The following is a 17,892-nucleotide window of genomic DNA, read 5'->3' as shown; positions in this document are numbered from 1 at the left end:
GCTTGCAGCAGAAAGAGCTCCTCTGATCTATGGGCTGGTCCCACCTGGATAGACCAGAAACGTCCATTCAGGGCTGTTTAATTCCATGGAAATGTTTTGCCTGCCTCCTGTCTGCCAGGGATTGACCAGCCACCCTCAGTTGCTTACCATACTCAGCAAGCAATGTTTAGTGGCTTCAGAAAGCTTTATTGCAGCATTCCTGTGGTAAAATAAAATACTTTGACTCTGCAGCACTGCAATCTTGACATAGCCTACATTTGGCTATTTTAATATGTATTTTTCTTTCAGGAGAATGAAAGAGCAAAGAAAATGTCATTTCGTCTGGCCAACAGCATCCCTCAGGTGTGAGAGCCAGAAGGAGACTGCGTACGCTGGCAGCTGTTGTCCCAGCCTGTCGACCATTCCTTCCCATCTTGCAGCTTATCCTCTTCAGAATGGGGGTGGTAGATGAGTCTCATTGAACTGTGTAGTGCTCTTCTTTGCCATTTGCATCTACAGCATTTATTTGAGAACCATAGTGCGTCCACTACAGAGAAGATTTCAGTAATAAACAGGAAAGAGGAAGGCATTGGTTGTTATCAGAGTAATCGGCTGTATAGGGTCCACTTGACAAGACCACACCTGGTCAGGCTTGGGAGGACCTACCTTCCTTGGTGAATTTTTTTTCTGCCTAGGAAAGCAGACCTGTCTCACCTTTTAGTGTCCAGGGTTCAGGAGCCATGTGTATATCTGAACTCCTCCTGGGCTCAGAAGTGAGTAAAAGAAGGGAGAGAAGTTTAGACATATGGCAGGACTGTGGTCCCTGGCTCAGCACAGCCAAAGACTGTCACTGTTTGCGTTTGCTTGTCCTGTCTGGACAGAGACATTTGCCGTGTGCAGACTAGTGGAGGCTTCTAGAGGCCTTAGGTCTCAACTGGTGCCTATTTGGGTTCTAACGGTTTTCAGGGTATTTGTTTTACATACTCACTTTTCTGATGCTGACTTAAGTGGCTGCTGTGAAAATGCTGTGGCTGGTGTGACATTCTTGATTGAGCTGGGCAGCTGTGCAGAGACACTAACATCTTCTGGTTCAGATTTCATTTGCACACTTAAAAAGATGTCCACTTCCGAGCCCGCCCTCTGTACTCCTTACTCTGGGCGAATCGCACTTCTTTAGTGTGAGAACCTGCCTTCCTAGAAGTGACTGTTGGTGCTTGTCAGTGGGCACACCCTTCATCATCCTTATTCAGAGGTCTGGATCTTGAGTTCGGCTTGTGAATACTGTGAAGCAGCTGCTGTCTGCTTCAGGTACAGAGTTCCATGGGTGGAGAGCATAACCCACAACCAGCTCACTCCTCTGGGTCTCTCCTCCTGCTTAGAGATTCTAGTTCTCAACCTCTCCAAGTTCATGAGCCAAAGATCAGAAGTGACTCTTCTGACTAGCCTGCCCCCAGGCTGTCTACCACCCTGAAAAAGCTTTACTGGCAGCCCTTTTTGTTGGAGGTTAGAGAAGGCCTCAGGGACCAACAGGAGTCAGATCTAGACATTCCTAGGGGAAGTTTGTCTAAGGTAGACGGGAAAAATTAAGAGGCAAAAATCCAGTGTCCTTTGGTGACCCTGAAGCAACTTCAGAGCCTTAGTTCTCCTAGAATGCAGAGAGAAGCATTCTGGAAGCCATGGGAACAGGAACTCAAGGTTGCATCCTGAATGGATTTGCATGGTCCTCACCAGGTGTTTGTGAGGATACTGGAGGTCAGGCTACCTCCCAAGCAAGGGCTTGGTTGAGAAGGAACTCATTGCTGATACTGTTGGGGCAGCTCTGAACCTGACATTTCAGTGGCCAGGACTGAGAGAGCTCTCCTTAGTCCTTCCATCAAATGGCTAATTTCAGGGGAGTCTTAGGTCATGGCTTTGGTTTTGTTAAGAGACACACTTCAAGGATGTTTTAATTTGTAGGGCCTTTGCTAATGAGCATTTTTTTTTTTTTTTTGAGATGGAGTTTCGCTCTTGTGACCCAGGCTGGAGTGCAATGGCGCGATCTCAGCTCACCGCAACCTCCGCCTCCTGGGTTCAGGCAATTCTCCTGCCTCAGCCTCCCGAATAGCTTGGATTACAGGCATGCACCACCGTGCCCAGCTAATTTTTTGTATTTTTAGTAGAGACGGGGTCTCACCATGTTGACCAAGATGGTCTTGAGCTCTTGACCTCATGATCCACCCGCCTCGGCCTCCCAAAAGCATTTTTTTTTTTAAATCAGAAAATATTTCTTCTCTCTTTGTGAGTTGATGGTATTGCCCATTTCCTTCTCTACCCAAGCTGAGAGATCATCTTCACTTCAAAGCAAACCATGCCCATTGGCTTGCCATTCTTTCAGCAGCACGTGCCATGTTCTTCTAAGCAGATAGGCTCCCATGATCCCGTTTTCTGGTTCAGAAACTAAGTTTTCAACGCTTTACCATCCAGCAATCTTTGGACTTAGGTTTCTGCCCTTTGAGACTCACATGACTTTCTGGTTTGGGGTCTCGCCAGTTCCCTTTCAATGTCTGAATCTTGTTCTCTGTTTGGTTGGCTTGACAACGTTCCCTCTGTTCTCGTTTCACTGATTCCTGCTCTAGGTCATCTTTGCTTTGTGCGGCCCACATTTCCACCATCCCTGTGAGCTTTATTGTACTTGGCGTTGGGCAGCTGGTGAGTGCTGTGATAGGCTCAGACCTGATCCTTCCTCAGGACCAACTGGAGACCACAAATTTAAAGCAGAAATGCCTGTTAAAAGCCTGGCTTTCCTTATATCAGTGAGGCTCCCAGCTTGGGTGTGACCTGCTGGGCTCAAGGATCAGCTTGCTGGGCTAGGGGGTCTTAGTAATGTGCTGGAGAGATACCTGCTCCCTTCTCATCATGGAGAGCCTGCATGCAGAGAGGCTCCCTTTAGACACCTGATCAGGGTTGGGTGGGTGGGGCTGAGGCCAAAGCCTATCACACCATCCCCACACTAGCTATCCCTTGGCACTGCCCTCGCCCTGGCTTTTCCTTTGGACCTAGCCACCAGTGTTTTGAGTCATGGTTTTGTTTTGTTTTTGCATGCAAAAACCAGAACATAACTTAGAAATTAAAAAAAAAAAATCCTTCTAGCCAAGTGACTACCTGCAGCCAAGTGACTACCTTGGCTCTTTGCTAACATTTGGGCTGATCCTGCTTTTGACTTATTCCCATAATAGCCCAGTTTTGAAGTCAGCCAAGTCCTTTAGTTATTGACAATATCATGCAATGGAAATAAGGTGAGTTCTAGATTCTTATGGGACAGCATGCGGTCCCATAAGAGAAATTGGCTTCTTTGGTGTGCTGAGAAATAAGACAGTAAAGTAGCTTCAGTTAATGGAAAGGAGATTTTAGTTAAAAATTGGTTCAGGATTTTAAATTTTTATTTCATTTTTTGGCTGGGCATGGTGGCTCACGCCTGTAATCCCAGCACTTTGGGAGGCTGAGGTGGGTGGATCACCTGAAGACAGGAGTTTGAGGTCAGCCTGGCCAATACAGTGAAACCCTGTCTCTACTAAAAATACAAATATTAGCCAGGCGTGATGGTATGCACCTGTAATCCCAGCTACTCAGGAGGCTGCGGCAGGAGAATTGCCTGAACCTGGAAGGAGGATGTTATAGTGAGCCGAGATTGCGACACTGCATTCCAGCCTGGGCGACAGAATGAGACTCCGTCTTGGAAAAAAAAATTGGTTCAGGATGAACTGCAGAGCACTCTTCCACAGAACATGGGTAGGTTAGCCCTGCATGACATCCAGCAATTGCTAACTATACACCTTGCCTGCCTCTAGTACCCCTACCTGAGTGGCAGCCACCAGATACTCGATAGGCTCTGTTCCATGGCAGGTTCTGCCATCTACCCTGGCAGACTCTGGCTCTCTGCCTCTACCCATTTCTAGCAACAGCTCCTTGCCTGGCTCTTAAGACCGTGGCGCCTCCTTTTTTGTTCCTGGGCTCTGTTCTGCTCCCTCTCTCACTCCATGGGGTCACTTAGAGTCTTCCTTTCTGACCTCCTGAACTGAGAGCCTTTGCTCCTGGATTGCCACCTCCTGGGCTTCCTCTTCTCCCTCCATCAGTACTGCCAAAATTGTCCACTCCTTTAGTCCATTTCCATGACCTTGGCCCTCTCTCTCCTCTCCTTGCCTTTCAGCTTTCTCCTGGACTCCTTCCTCTCCCCAGCCTGAACCCAGAGCCTATCACACACTGATGTTTTTATCAACATTCTGAACTTTCTTAACTCCTTCAACTTTTTTTTTTTTTTTTTTTGAGATAGAGTCTTGCTCTGTCTCCAGGCTGGAGTGCAGTGACGCAAGCTCAGCTCACTGCAACCTCTGCCTCCTGGGTTCAAGCGATTCTTCTGCCTCAGCCTCCCGAGTAGCTGGGACTATAGGCGTGTGCCACCCTGCCTGGCCAATTGTTTTTTTTTTTTGTATTTTTAGTAGAGATGGGGTTTCACCAAGTTGGCCAGGATGGTCTCGATCTCTTGACCTCATGATCTGCCCACCTTGGCCTCCCGAAGTGCTGGGATTACAGGCATAAGCCACCACACCTGGCCTATTTTTTTTTTTTTTTTAAAAGACAGAGTTTCTGTCACCCAGGCTGGAGTGCAGTGGCATGATCTTGGCTCCCTGTAACCTCTGCTTCCTGGGCTCAGGTGATCCTCCTATTTTAGCCTCCTGAGTAGCTGGGACTACAGGTGCATGCCACCATGCCTGGCTAATTTTTCTACTTTAGGTAGAGATGGAGTTTCATCATGTTGATCAAGTTGGTATCAACACTCCTGAGCTCAAGCAATCTGCCTTCCTCAGCCTCCCAAAGTGCTGGGATTACAGGTATGAGCCACCGTGCCAGGCAATTTTTGTTGAAACTATCAGCCATTCTCCATTTTTGGCATCATCATATTTTCTGCTCCCACCTCCTGGGCTGCTGAGCATGACAAATTCACAGTCGGCAGCCTCAGTTGGGCTCTCAGTATTGACTGGAAATTCTTTAATTTGTGATTCTTTTTTTTCCCATCCATGCCTCCATCTTTGCCCTCCACAAATAACTGAGCTCACTGTCTACTTCCCAGAAGAGAGCCCCTAAAGCAAGAGCGTCCTTGCCTGCTGTTCCTCTCTCCCCTCTCATTCATCTGTGTTTGTAACTCTCCCCTCCCCTCCCCTTCTGCTCCTATTTAGTTCTTATGTCTTGAATCCTCTTGTATGTCCTCCAAGACTGCTCCCTTGCTTAGCCCACTGCTCCCGCTTCCTGGAGTCTCCAGCCTCTCTCTCCATTGGTTATTTCCACACAGTCTGCAAACTGGTTCTCGCCAAGATTAAAACAGCATTTCTTAGAATGTTACCCCTTACATCTTCTCCTTGTTAGTCAAGTTACTTTAAACAAGAATCTTTTTAAATTGATTCTTCCTCAGCTGTTCTTCAGCCCTCTATTCTTTTTCATAAAAGTCACCAGTGACTGCCCAGTTGCCAAATAGAATATACCTTTCTGTGCTCAGCTGTCTTGACCTCTCCACAGCATTTCACACCATCCACCAACCCTCAGTGAAACAGCCTCCTCCCTTAGCTTTATGACACCACAAGTCTCTGGATTCTCTCCTCTTACCTCTTAGCCACATAGGCTGAGCCGTCCTTGAAACCTAGACAGGGGTACATGTCTGTGGCTGTCTGGGGTCTCCTCTTTTAAGAAGTTGGGTAGACAGGAAGAATCACAGCTGCTCCTGCTTCCCTGTCTCTATTTCCTGAGTCCCTTCTTTTTCCTGAACTCAGTTCTCCTCATGCCAAGCATGTTTATGAGCTCCTTCTGGGAGGACAGCATCTGTGAGTCCTTCTCTCTGTCTCTCCGAGACAACACAGAGACAGATTTTAGCCTTGTTTGCTAAGAGACCCCATCTAAGTCAGCCCAAGGGTGTGGATTAGGTCTTATAGCATCCAGGTTTCAGTCTGGCTAAACTGGATTACTAGGCTGGTAGGCAGCTCCTCACGATGATCCTGCACCAGTTAGAGCCTGCTGCAGTTGAGAAGAAGCCTGGGATTGTGGTAAGACATGTTTCCATGCATGTCAGTGCTGCTAATCAGGAGAAGCTGGCAGGTGGGTGCCTGCTGCTGATGACATTGGGATGGAGGGAGATTGGGGAGTGTGGTGGCTCCCGCTTTTCTGCGGCTCAGCTGGAGTCAGCATGATTCCTATATCAGGGTCTTTCCCACTTGTGCTGATCATCACCACCTGCTTGCTCCAGTTGGTTCTGGAGCTGGAGGCAGCTATTGGTGGCTTTCTTGGAGGTAAGGAGGTATATACTAGAAAGACATCTGATTTGAGAGTCTGAGTATCTAAATTTGTGGCTTTTATCATGAACTGTGTGACCTTGGGTACTGTTTCCTCATCTATAAAGCTGCAGTGAGAGAATGGCTGAGAACAGTGATCTCTCAGCTCTCCAGTGGTAAAGATATTGTTCATTATGATTTTAACTGTAGAGCTCAGGCCACATAAGGAACAGGGGAGTTCCGGGGTGGGACACGCTGGAGGAGTCCAGAGCAGGGCAGAAAAAGGGGACTCACAAGCCAAACAGAGCTGCTTTGAGGAATGTTCTTACCAGCTGGTGCTGCTTCCTGAGCCATATGCCCATTCCTCAAGCTGCATCCCTTTCTCAGATATGTAGGATGAGTTCCCCCTAGGCCCCTATTAGGAGTGGCTATTAGATCCAAAGCAGTTGGGGCATGAGGGAGGATATTTTAAAGGGAAATGTCACGGATTTTAAGGACCTATACATTCAAGAACAAATAAAAAATAGCACTTTTCTTTACCAATTGTGTCCTGGAGTGTTTTTCAGTGAAGATGATTGAACCTGTCGCATGGCCTTCTTGCTGCTAGTTCACTACATCATAAGAACTCAAGGTGGGAAAGAATAGCCTGGGAAGCCTTTCTCTCTAGGGAAGAACTCAGCTCTCTGCTTCTTATTCTTCTTATTTTTATTATTTTTCATTTTCTTTAGAGATAATTTTCTTTGCCCAGGCTGGTCCCAAACTCCTGGGCTCAAGTGCTCCTCTCACCTCAGCCTCCTGAGTAGCTGAAACTACGGGCACATGCCACCATGTCTCTGTTTCTCACTGCATGAACACAGCCTCTTTCTCAAAACACAGGCAACAAGTGGAGGTGGAGTTAGGGAAAAGGAATCATATGAAAGCCTAACTTCCAAGTGCTCTACACTTCAAGAATGTCCTTTATATAGTGATGCTCCCCAGTTACCTATCCTTAGCTGTCCTCTCTGCTTTCTCCATGCTCTGGTTTCTAGCCATTTTGTTGGGTCAAGGACATTGTAATGATTTGTCATTCATTTAGGCTGCATAAATTCTGAACCCCTTTCCTATTTTTGGTGAATTTCCCACCTCAGGAGTCTTGGGAGACACAGCTCACTCCTCCCTACAGAAGCTAAACATACTAGAATCTTGATTTCCCAGCATCTGTTGAAGTCAAGGTACAGGCCTAGTGGTAGTGATTTACAAAAAATAAATAAATAAATAAATGCCTAGAGCCTGCTCTCTGGTGACAGTGTTGGCTGCAGGCAGGTGGGATTTCCATGGCGGCAGTAGCAGTGGTACAAGGTAAAGCACCTGCAGCCCGATGGTATTGCTAGTTTCTTCAGCATACCAATTTGGCACATGATTTCAGGAATTGTTCCTGGCTGCATAGCTCTGAGTATAATTCTCTAGCCTTCTTGACAATTCTGTGAACTGCCTAAAAAGTTCTTATAATACATTCATTTTCCTGCTTACATCAGCCAGAAATGGTTTCTGGTACTTGCAACTCAACAATCTGACATCTGGAGATAAAAGTCATGAATCCACTTTTCTGAGCTCCAGACTCACCTATCCTGTGGTCTGTGAACACCTTCCCTTGGATGTCTCAGTGCTGCCTGGCACACTAGGCACCCCCTTAACAGATTCTTCCTCTTATGTTCTCTGTCTCAGCAGCCAGGATGTGGGAAGAAAACCAGACGGATGTGGTATCAGAGAAGCCAAGGAAGTTTGTGTTTCAAGGAAGGATAATCGTCAGTTTTAATGCTTCAGATGAGACCTGAAAAATTTTCTCTGACCTCCCACCCCTTTCCAGACTGGCCTAAGTACCTGAAGCATTTCCCTGCCTACTCTGTGATCTTCCCGCCTCAGCCTCCCAAGTAGCTGAGATACAGGCTCATACCACCACACTGACTTGCCTTACTAATTGTATTAGTACCAGTCCTTCTCTAGGTTCCAGGGACACAGCCCTTCTACTTGCTACTCCTAGGGTTCCATGTCAAGCTGCTAGTTAGGCCAGCTCCCTGGAGCAAGTCTTGCCCTCATAGGCAGGGCAGCATTTGACCTCCTCTTCCTCTTCACCTGGCCTGTGGATTATTTTATCCACTAGGCAGTGGAGGCATAGTATCCAGGGTCTAGGAGCTTTTCAAAGGCCTATAAAGATAAGTCCTGGCCAGGCACTGTGGCTCACATCTGTAACCCTAGCAATTTCATAGACCAAGGTGGGAGGATCGCTTGAGCCTAGGAGTTTGAGACCAGCCTAGGCAACATAGCAAGACACTGTCTCTTAAAAAAAATTAGCCAGGTGTGGTGGCGCACATCTGTAGTCCCAGCTTTTCAGAAGGCTAAGGTGGGAGGATCACTTAGAGCCTGAGGGTTGAGGCTGAAGTGAGCCATGATCGTGCCACTGCAGTCCAGCCTGACTGAAAGAGTGAGGCCCTGTCTCAAAAAAGAAAAGTCTTGAAACAGTATAAAATGAAAATTGGTAAACCATACATAAATATATAATTAAATGTCTACATATCATGTTAAATCTATAATTGTTAATTCTATAACAATTTCATAAAGTTGCGTAAAAACTGTTATACCTGAAAACAATTTGTAAGTTAGAGTAATAATTTCTCAATTCATAAGAAATTCTATATACACAAGACAATTGCCAAGAAACCTGAGTCCAGTGTAAATTAAATGAATTACTCCTAGCCAAATAATTTAAAAAGCAAAATTATAAAAAACAATTGCAAAACTTTGCAGTAAAAATGATATTTACCACAGGCTGTAGGTGTAGTGTCATGTTTGATGTAGGGCTTCCTAGAATAAGTTCTTGTCTGGGAAGAACTCTCATCCATGGGCCCTGCAGTTAATGCCCAGGTTGGAGAGGGGGACCCCTTGTCCTATAAACATCACTCCTGAAGGCCTTGCACAGAATATGCTTTAGGAAATGAGAGGGTGTAACCAATCCTTAGTGACAGCTCTGCAAGTGTAGCAGAGACTGCTAATTGTTGCCAGTATCTATTTTCTTGTTTTATATATTTATTTATTTTTGACAAGTTCTTGATCTGTCACCCAGGCTGGAGTGCAGTGGCATGATCATGGCTCACTGCAGCCTTGAACTCCTGGGCTTAAGTGACCCTCCTGCCTTGGCTTCCCAAAGTGCTAGGATTATAGAGTGTGAGCATCCAGTATGGGGTGTTTTTTGTTTGTTTTTGTTGTTTTATTTTATTTTACAGCAGCTGACTCTATATTCTAACCAATATTACAAAAACAGTGCTTTATTTGCTCACCAGGCTGGGAGGATATTCCTAAGCTTTTTTGGAAATTGATGTACCCTTGGCTTCCAGCTATGTCAGAGATGTAAGACCTGACCTGCTGAAGCCAAGCTCCTCATTCATGGAGAAAATAAGGATCTGCTTCATGCTTGTAAACAGGAACACCACAGCCTCGGTCTTGCAGCCTAAGGGCTAAGGCCTGATGCTGGAGTAAGCAGTGTTTGTATCTAGGGCTCCTTATTTGTTCCAGTGGTTCCCAAATGGGTAGCCCACTGACAGTGTTGCTTCATGTTAAAGATTCTGCCAGGACAGTGCCTCTGTGACTTTTGAAACTTACTAATTAGGGCCAGGCATGGTGGCTCACACCTGCATTCTTAGCATTTTGGGAGGCAGAGGCAGGAGGATCATTTGAGCCTAAGAGGTCGAGGCTGCAGGGAGCCATGATTGTGTCACTGTACTACAGCTGGGTGACAGAGCTAGATCCTGTCTCAGTGAAAAAATAAAAAGTAAATTTTATTAGTTAGCTTAATAAAGCATTCATCCTCTCTTTCCTGTATAAACTGAATCTCTGGTAACCAAATAATTGATGAGGGAAAGTTTCTTGTTAAGAAGTTTTCCACAGTAATTGAAGAAGGACTGATAGATTTGGAATATCACCTTTTTTTTCAGTCTCCGGTGAACTAATGAATCTAGGCAATGACCGTCCATGGCTGCTCACTTCACTAAAAAAGAGACAATCAGACATTATGTGTCTCCTGATTGAAGAACACAACATTACCCATAAAGCATTTATAAACAAATAGAATCTGAACCTAAACAAGTCTCTACATCTACCAATTTACAGATTAACTCCTAGTTGACAGGAAATGCAGAGAATAGAAGAACACTTTAAATGACTTCACAAGGATCCAGTTAGCAAAATCCAGTCTCCTAGGACCAATGGGACAAATGACTTGGTTTACATTGTAAGGGGGAAAAAAGGGAGATGGAGGGGAAAGCTTCAAGAGCCTTAAAAATCATGTAAACCAATTGCAATATATAGAACTTATTTGCAGAGTTTAAACACACTAAACATACCATAAGACAGTTGAGAACATTTGAAGAGATAATGGCTGAGAACTGTCCAGAAGTAATCAATGACTGAATTCATAGCTATAAGATGTTGAACAAAATACACTTGAAAAATAAAAAGAAACTTGAAATATATTGAGCAAAACTGCAGAACACCAAAGACAGAGAAGATCCTACTCATAGCAGAGGGGAAGATGTAAATGTTACCTTCCAGTGGTTCTAGTGCTCTTCTCCTTCTAAGTGTGTGGGAAGATTGCACTACTGCACACCAGTTACTTACTTCAGGTGTGTTTATGAGGCTTGAATTGGCAAATGAGAGTGGAAGTGATGTAGGTCGTTACTAGGTTGAATGAGAGCCAGTGCTTGATTCTCTATTTTCTCTCTTCCCTTACTGAGGTGATTCAGAGAGCATGCACTGACATGAAGATGCTTAAGCCTCAACCAGTCTGGTGTGCTGTGCTGATACATGGTTAATATATGCTTTGCCATGTTTTCCATATCTACAGCAAATTTTGCATGAATGAGGACTTTTGTTGTAAGTCAGTGAGAACTGTGTGTTTTTCATCACTGCAGCATAAGCTGGCCTATAACACAAAGAAGCTTGGGCTTCCTTGGGGAAAAAAATCGAACAATAACAAAACACTAAGATCCCAGGCACTGGCCTAGCAAGTGGGTAGCAAGGAAATTGATATTGGTGATTAGAGGGACAATGATTCATGTTACTCAGAGGAAAAACGTTTGCTGAAAACTATAGTCTGAGATAACTTGGGAGGCACATCGTGTACTTAATGAATTTCAATAGAGGGGAAGAGATTGGAAAAACAACGTGAGTAGCCTATGTTGGTTGATGTTCTGTTTATCAGGGTATTTCAAAAGAGACATGAGTTCAGAAAAGAATTGCCCTGTTTTTAAGAAGGAGTGAAAGAAAATAGTATGCAAAAATCGAAGGACTTAGGGTTTTGAAGAGGTAATTGCTTCTTGACGCTGAAGACTAAGATAAAATTTAAAATTGAAGGCCCATTAAAATTCAGCCTCAAGGTAAGAATCATATTAAAAATATGGGCATAATATTCATTGTTAAAACCTTTGAATGTATTAAGGTACTTCAGGGAACATATCAAATTAAGAATATCATGCCCAGTAAAATCTTTTCGCTGGATAAGATTCAGGGAAAAAATTATGAGAATGTGGCTTTTCCACCAAAGCTTGTGGGGAGAGAGGAGGAGGAGAGGGATAGAGAGAGAAAGCAAGAGCGGGCGAGCTAGGCATGGGCATGTGAACTACGGTGGTCTCCCCTTATCCTTGGCTTTGCTTTCTTCAATTTCAGTTGCCTGTGGCAAATGGCAATTTGAAGATATTAAATAGAAAATTCCAGAGATAAACAATTCATGAGGTTTAAATTGCACACTATTCTGAGAAGTGTGATGAGATCTCTAACCACCCCCTCCATCCCACCCTGTCCCACCAGGGACATGAATCATCACTTTTGTCTGGTGTATCCACACTGTATATACTACCCACCCTTAGTCACTCAGTAGCCTTCTTGGTTATTAGGTTGACAGATCATAAGAAGAAGGGTGAGTACAGTACAGTAAGATTTTTGAGGGAGAGACCACATTCATATAATTTGTATGACAGTATATTGTTACGCTTTTTCTATTTTATTATTAGTTATTGTTAATTTCTGGCTGTACCTAATTTGTATATTAAACTTCATCATAGGAATGTTTATATAGGAAAAAACAGTATACAGTATGTTGGGTTCAGACGAAGTGAGTTTGAATCCAGCAGAGAGATGGATGAGACGGAGTTTCGCTCTTGCTGCCCAGGATAGAGTGCAATGGTGTGATCTTGGCTCACTGCAACCTCTGCCTCCTAGGCTCCATCGATTCTCCTGCCTCAGCCTCCCAAGTAGCTGGGATTGCAGGCATGTGCCACTATGTCTGGCTAATTTCGTATTTTTAGTAGAGATGGAGTTTCTCCATGTTGGTCAGGCTAGTCTTGAACTGTCGACCTCAGGTAATCTGTCTGCCTTGGCCTCCCAAAGTGTTGGAATTACAGGTGTGAGCCATTGGGCCTGGCCTGTTTGTTTTTTTGAGATGATGTCTTGCTCTGTCACCCAGGGTGGAGTGCAGTGGCAAGCTCTCAGTTCGCTGCAGCCTCTCCCTCCCAGGTTCAAGTGATTCTCCTGCCTCAGCCTCCTCAATACCTGGGATTACAGACATGTGCCACCACGCCTGGCTAATTTTGTATTTTTAGTAGGGACAGGGTTTCTCCATGTTAGTTAGACTGGCCTCGAACTACCGACTTCAGGTAATCAGCCCGCCTTGGCCTTCCAAAGTGCCGGGATTACAGGCATGACGTACTGCACCCGGCAGGAACACAAGTCTTAAGAAGACTTGTCCAAAATTTTTAATGAGTCATTGGTGGTGTCCGGATCAGAACTCAGGCTTGTGACTCAGGTCTCTACAGGGTCTTTCAAAATGTCTAGGACTGTATTAGCTCCTGGACTCCAGACAAGTGGCAGAATGAAAGAGGTCCGAGGTTCATTCCCCATGTTGCAGTGTGCGGGAAACCCCATAGGTGGCACTCAGTTAGCACTGGGGAACATCAGAAAAACTTGGTAAGGGCTAACCCTAGGGGGAAATTTTGATGAGGAGCAGGATATTTGCATAGTCCTAAATTGTCTCTCCACTGACTGCTCATTGTTGTGCAGGAAAAGTTGTAAGGGAGGAAAAAAATATACAGCAATTGGAGTATTATACAGTGGAGAAATCAGATAACATCTTGATCATGTGATCAAAATAACATCACCAATAAGGGGCAGGTGGATATACTGTGCCCCCAGATGTAATGCCGTGAGAAGGACATGCTGTCAGCCATAGTACAGTATTACCGCCAAGAATGCAGAGCCTGAATCTCATCACAGAGGAACATCAGACAAACACAGAATGAAAAATGTTATATTAAGTAAAGGCAGGGGATAGGGGACTGGATTCTTAAAAAATGTCCCTGTCATGAAAGAAAAGCTAGGAAAATGTCCAGGTTCAGGGAGGCTAAAGAGACATGACAGCTAAATGCAACACCTGACCCTATATCGGGTCCTGTAGTGGAGTGGGGAAAATGTAGCATGAAGGACATTCTTGGGTCAGCAGACAACATGGGGATATGGAGAGCAGATGAGATTATTGTATCAATGTTAAATGTACTAAAATTGATAACTGAACTGTGGTTATATAATTGAATATCCTCATATTTAGAAAATATGCACTGGAGTATTTAGAAGTAAAAGGCCTTAGTGTGTGTAACTCACCCATAAATGGTACAGAACAAAACTGTAGATGTATATCTTCTTAAATTACACACACACACACACACACACACACACACACACACACACAGAGGAGAGAGTGCTATAAATAAAGCATATGGTATAAATTTTTTTTTTTTTTTGACATGGAGTCTTGCTCTGTCACCAGGCTGGAGTGCGGTGGTGTGATCTCAGCTCACTGCAACCTCCACCTCCCTGGTTCAAGTGATTCTCCTTCCTCAGTCTCCTGAGTAGCTGGGACTACAGGCGCGCACCACTACTCCCAGCTAATTTTTGTACTTTTAGTAGAGATAGGGTTTCACCATGTTGGCCAGGATGATCTCGATCTCTTGAAATCGTGATCTGCCTGCCTTGGCCTCCCAAAGTGCTGGGATTACAGGCATGAGCCACTGGGTCTGGCTGTTGTAAAATCTTAATAGGTGAATCTGGGTGAAGGACATCTGGCGCCAGACACGGTGGCTCACACTTTTTATCCCACAGCTTTGGGAGGCCAAGGTGAGAGGGTCACTCTAGCTCAGGAGTTTGAGACCAACATGGGCAACATAGCAGGACTCCAAGATTGAACTCAGGAGGTTGAGGCTGCAGTAGCCATGATCATGCCACCATACTCCAGTCTGGACAACAGAGCAAGATCCTGTCTCTATTGGAAAAAAAAAAAAGGTTGGGCGCAGTGGCTCACTCCTGTAATCCCAGCACTTTGGGAGGCTGAGGCAGGTGAATCATGAGGTTAGGAGTTTGAGACCAGCCTGGCCAATATGGTGAAAGTCCGTCTCTACTAAAAATACAAAAAAATACTAGCTGGGCATAGTGGCAGGTGCCTGTAATCCCAGCTACTCGGGAGGCTGAGGCAGGAGAATTGCTTGAACTGGGGAGGCAGAGGTTGCAGTGAGCCAAGATCACACCACTGCACTCCAGCCTGGGCGACAGAGCAAGACTATCTCAAAAACAAAAAACAAAAACCAACAAACAGAAAGGATATATGGGCATTTTTTTAACTACTTTAATTTTTGTAACTTTTCTATAAAAGTTTGAAGTTATTTCCGAATAAAAATTTAAGAAGAAAAAAAAGAAACGATAGTGATCCTGGGTAGCTCCTCTGCCCATGCCTCTTTCTGCTAAACAATTCAGAGCCAGTGTCCTGCCTCATTAGTGTGTCTTCAGCTGTCCTCATTGCTTCCATCATTTCTCTTCTGATAGGATTGTGTTTGGCTTAGAGCCACTACTGTCTATGGCTGGAAAATGCCACTGAAGATTTCATAAGAGGATGTGCAGAGGCAGTGGAGGCCTCTGAGTCCAGACTTCACCCCATTCTGTCCTCAAGAAACTAAGTCCACTGGAAGTAGTCAGGCTCCAGCTGGGTTTCCCCAACCATTCTGAACCTGAATCTGCTGTCTGAGGGGACTCAGCAGGCCTGGGTGTGTTAAGAGCCTTGGCAGTATGGGGACTGGAAGGGCTTTGCTATCTTTTCCCTCTGCTTACAGTTTCTTGGAGGTGGCATAATCCATCTTCTCTCATAAGCCTGGGCATACCAGACACCCCGAAACCTCAGGAGTCCTTCCAATCTTCCTATGATCTCCTTTGCATTAAATCATCAACATTGAATGTCAGTGACAGAGCAGTAGAACGTTTGCCCCAGATCTGACCCTGCATTCTTTCCTGTGATGACTTCTGGTGGCTTTCCCTCTGTGTCTATGTCCTTCACATGTGAGTAAAAGAACTTGGTCTCTTCCCATGCTTGAGCCTGGCTGGGTTTGCCCCTCACTCAGCTCTTCTCACAGGACAGGGAGGTCAATCTCTGCAGTCAGCTGGTGGGAAAATGACGAGAGTCTAGTCTAAGTCTCCTCCAGCTCCCCTTACTCACATGAAAGCCAAGGAGAAAAAGATTACTCCCCTTATCTGCACTCAGCAAACAAAATTCTGGACCATGAAATTCTTTGGACATAGCCAAACAATGTTTCAATGAATGAATCAAACTTCCAAGTGAATGGTGTTTGTATCATGAAACCATTGCAGGACTGTTAGCTTTAGTTACTCTCTTGGCCAACTTTGCCTCTGGAAACCTTAAAGTCTGTTACAGGTAAGGGAGGCAGTGATGCCAAATGGTCAGGAGCACAGCCCCTGGGCCCACCCTGGACTCACACATACTAGCTGTGTGGTCTTGGACAAGTCGATCCTATAGACTGTACTTCTGTTTCTTCGTCAGTACCCACCTCGTGGAGTTTCTGTGAGAATTAAATTAAAATACATAAAGAATTTGGGACAGTGCCTGGCACAGAATTGGTGACATTATTAGGTGGGTTAGTAGTACCTTTATTTTATTAAAACCAAGGCACATAAATGTAAGTACTTTCTTGGTTCTTCAGGAAGGTGTCAACAAAAAGTTTTTATGCCACAATATCAGGACTGCTACCTGCCTAACAGCAATAGTAATTGTAATCAGAGGCAACCCAATTTCCAAGAAGTTAAAAAGTGAAAAAAACTGTGGTTTTAGAATCTGTAAAATATGAAGCATTATTTAGCTGTTTTTACTTTTTCAATTGAAATTTTATTAATATACCATACAATTCACTTTTTTTTTTTTTTTTTTTAAAGAGACGGTCTTGCTCTGTCACTCAGGCTGGAGTGCAGTGGCACGATCATAGCTCACTGCAGCCTCAGCCTCCTGAGCTCACATGATCCTCCCACCTCAGTCTCTCAGGTAGCTGGGCCTACAAATTCACACCATCATCTGCATGTGCATCAGCCAATTTTTAAATTTTCTGTAGGGATGGAGTCTTGCTATGTTGCCCAGGCGAGTCTGAAACTCCTGGCCTCAAGCAGTCCTCCACCTCCATCTCCCAAAGCTCTGGGATTACTGATGTGAGCCATTGCGCCTGACCAGAATTTATCTTTTTAAAGAGCACGATTCAGTGGCTTTTAGAATAGTCACAAGGTGTACAGCCATCAACATGGTCTAATTTTAGAATATTTTCACCCCCAAAAAGAAACTATATAACTGTTAGCAGTCTTCCCCATTTCCCCATCCTCCCTGTCCTGGCAACTGCTAATCTATTTTCTACATGTATAGATTTGCCTGTTGTGGACACTTCATATAAATGGGGTCATACAGTATATGGCCTTTGCCTCTGGCTTCTTTCGTTTAGCATAATGTTGTCAGGGTTGTCCATATTGTAGTATGTGTCAGTGCTTCATTTTTTTTTATGGCCAAATAACATTCCATTGTATGGATATACTGTCTTTGCTTATTCATTCATTAGTTGCTGGACATGGGTTGTTTCCTCTTCTTGACTATTGTGAATAATGCTGCTTTTATGTGGATGTACATGCTTTGGTGTGGACAGATGTTTTTTATTCTTTTGGTCATATACAAGGGAGTGGCCTCATAATAACTCTAAGTTTAATCATTTAATGAACTGCCAGGGTGTTTTCCAAAGCAGCTGTACTGTTTTACACTTCTATCAGCAATGTACAAAGGTTCCAACTTCTCCATATCCTCACCAACACTTGTTACTGTCTAGATTTTTGATTATAGCCCTCCTAGTGGGTGTGATTATCTCATTAGTGTTTTAATTTTATTTATTTATATTTTTAGAGAAAGGAGTCTTGCTATGTTGCCCAGGCTGGACTCCAACTCCTGGGCTTGATCAAGCCTTCTGCCTAAGCCTCCCAAGTGGCTGGGATAGCATATACCAGTATGCCAGCTGGTATCGCATTATGGTTTTGATTCACATTCCTCTGATGATTAATGTTGCTGAGCATCTTTTCATGTGTTTATTGGACATCCATTGGTATATCTTCTTTGGAAAAATGTCTGTTCAAATCCTTAGCCTATTTTAACATTGGGTTGTCTTTTTTACTGCTAAGCTGTAGGACTATTTTAAAAAATATAATTTAGGTACTAGACCATTATCAGATA

The 17,892-nt window shown here is 44.4% G+C and overlaps 1 protein-coding gene across 10 annotated transcripts in view; it reads left to right on the top strand.

Annotated features, from left to right (window-relative positions):
- The window catches only part of TRIM66 (tripartite motif containing 66), a 63,975-nt gene extending 63,407 nt beyond the window's left edge, over positions 1 to 568 (top strand). For all 10 annotated transcript variants that reach the window (XM_035265716.3, XM_078340449.1, XM_035265715.3 and 7 more), the window contains one exon: positions 289 to 568. In XM_035265716.3, coding sequence (XP_035121607.3) covers positions 289 to 348 — 60 coding nt within the window. In that variant the 3' untranslated portion in view covers positions 349 to 568. The remainder of the gene's footprint in view (positions 1 to 288) is intronic.
- The last annotated feature ends 17,324 nt before the right edge of the window (positions 569 to 17,892 follow it).

The sequence above is a fragment of the Callithrix jacchus genome, chromosome 10 (genome assembly GCF_049354715.1).
Source record: "Callithrix jacchus isolate 240 chromosome 10, calJac240_pri, whole genome shotgun sequence".
Lineage (NCBI taxonomy): Eukaryota > Metazoa > Chordata > Mammalia > Primates > Cebidae > Callithrix > Callithrix jacchus.
Note: the sequence above shows the minus strand (reverse complement) of the source record. Positions and strands in the feature narration are given on the sequence as shown.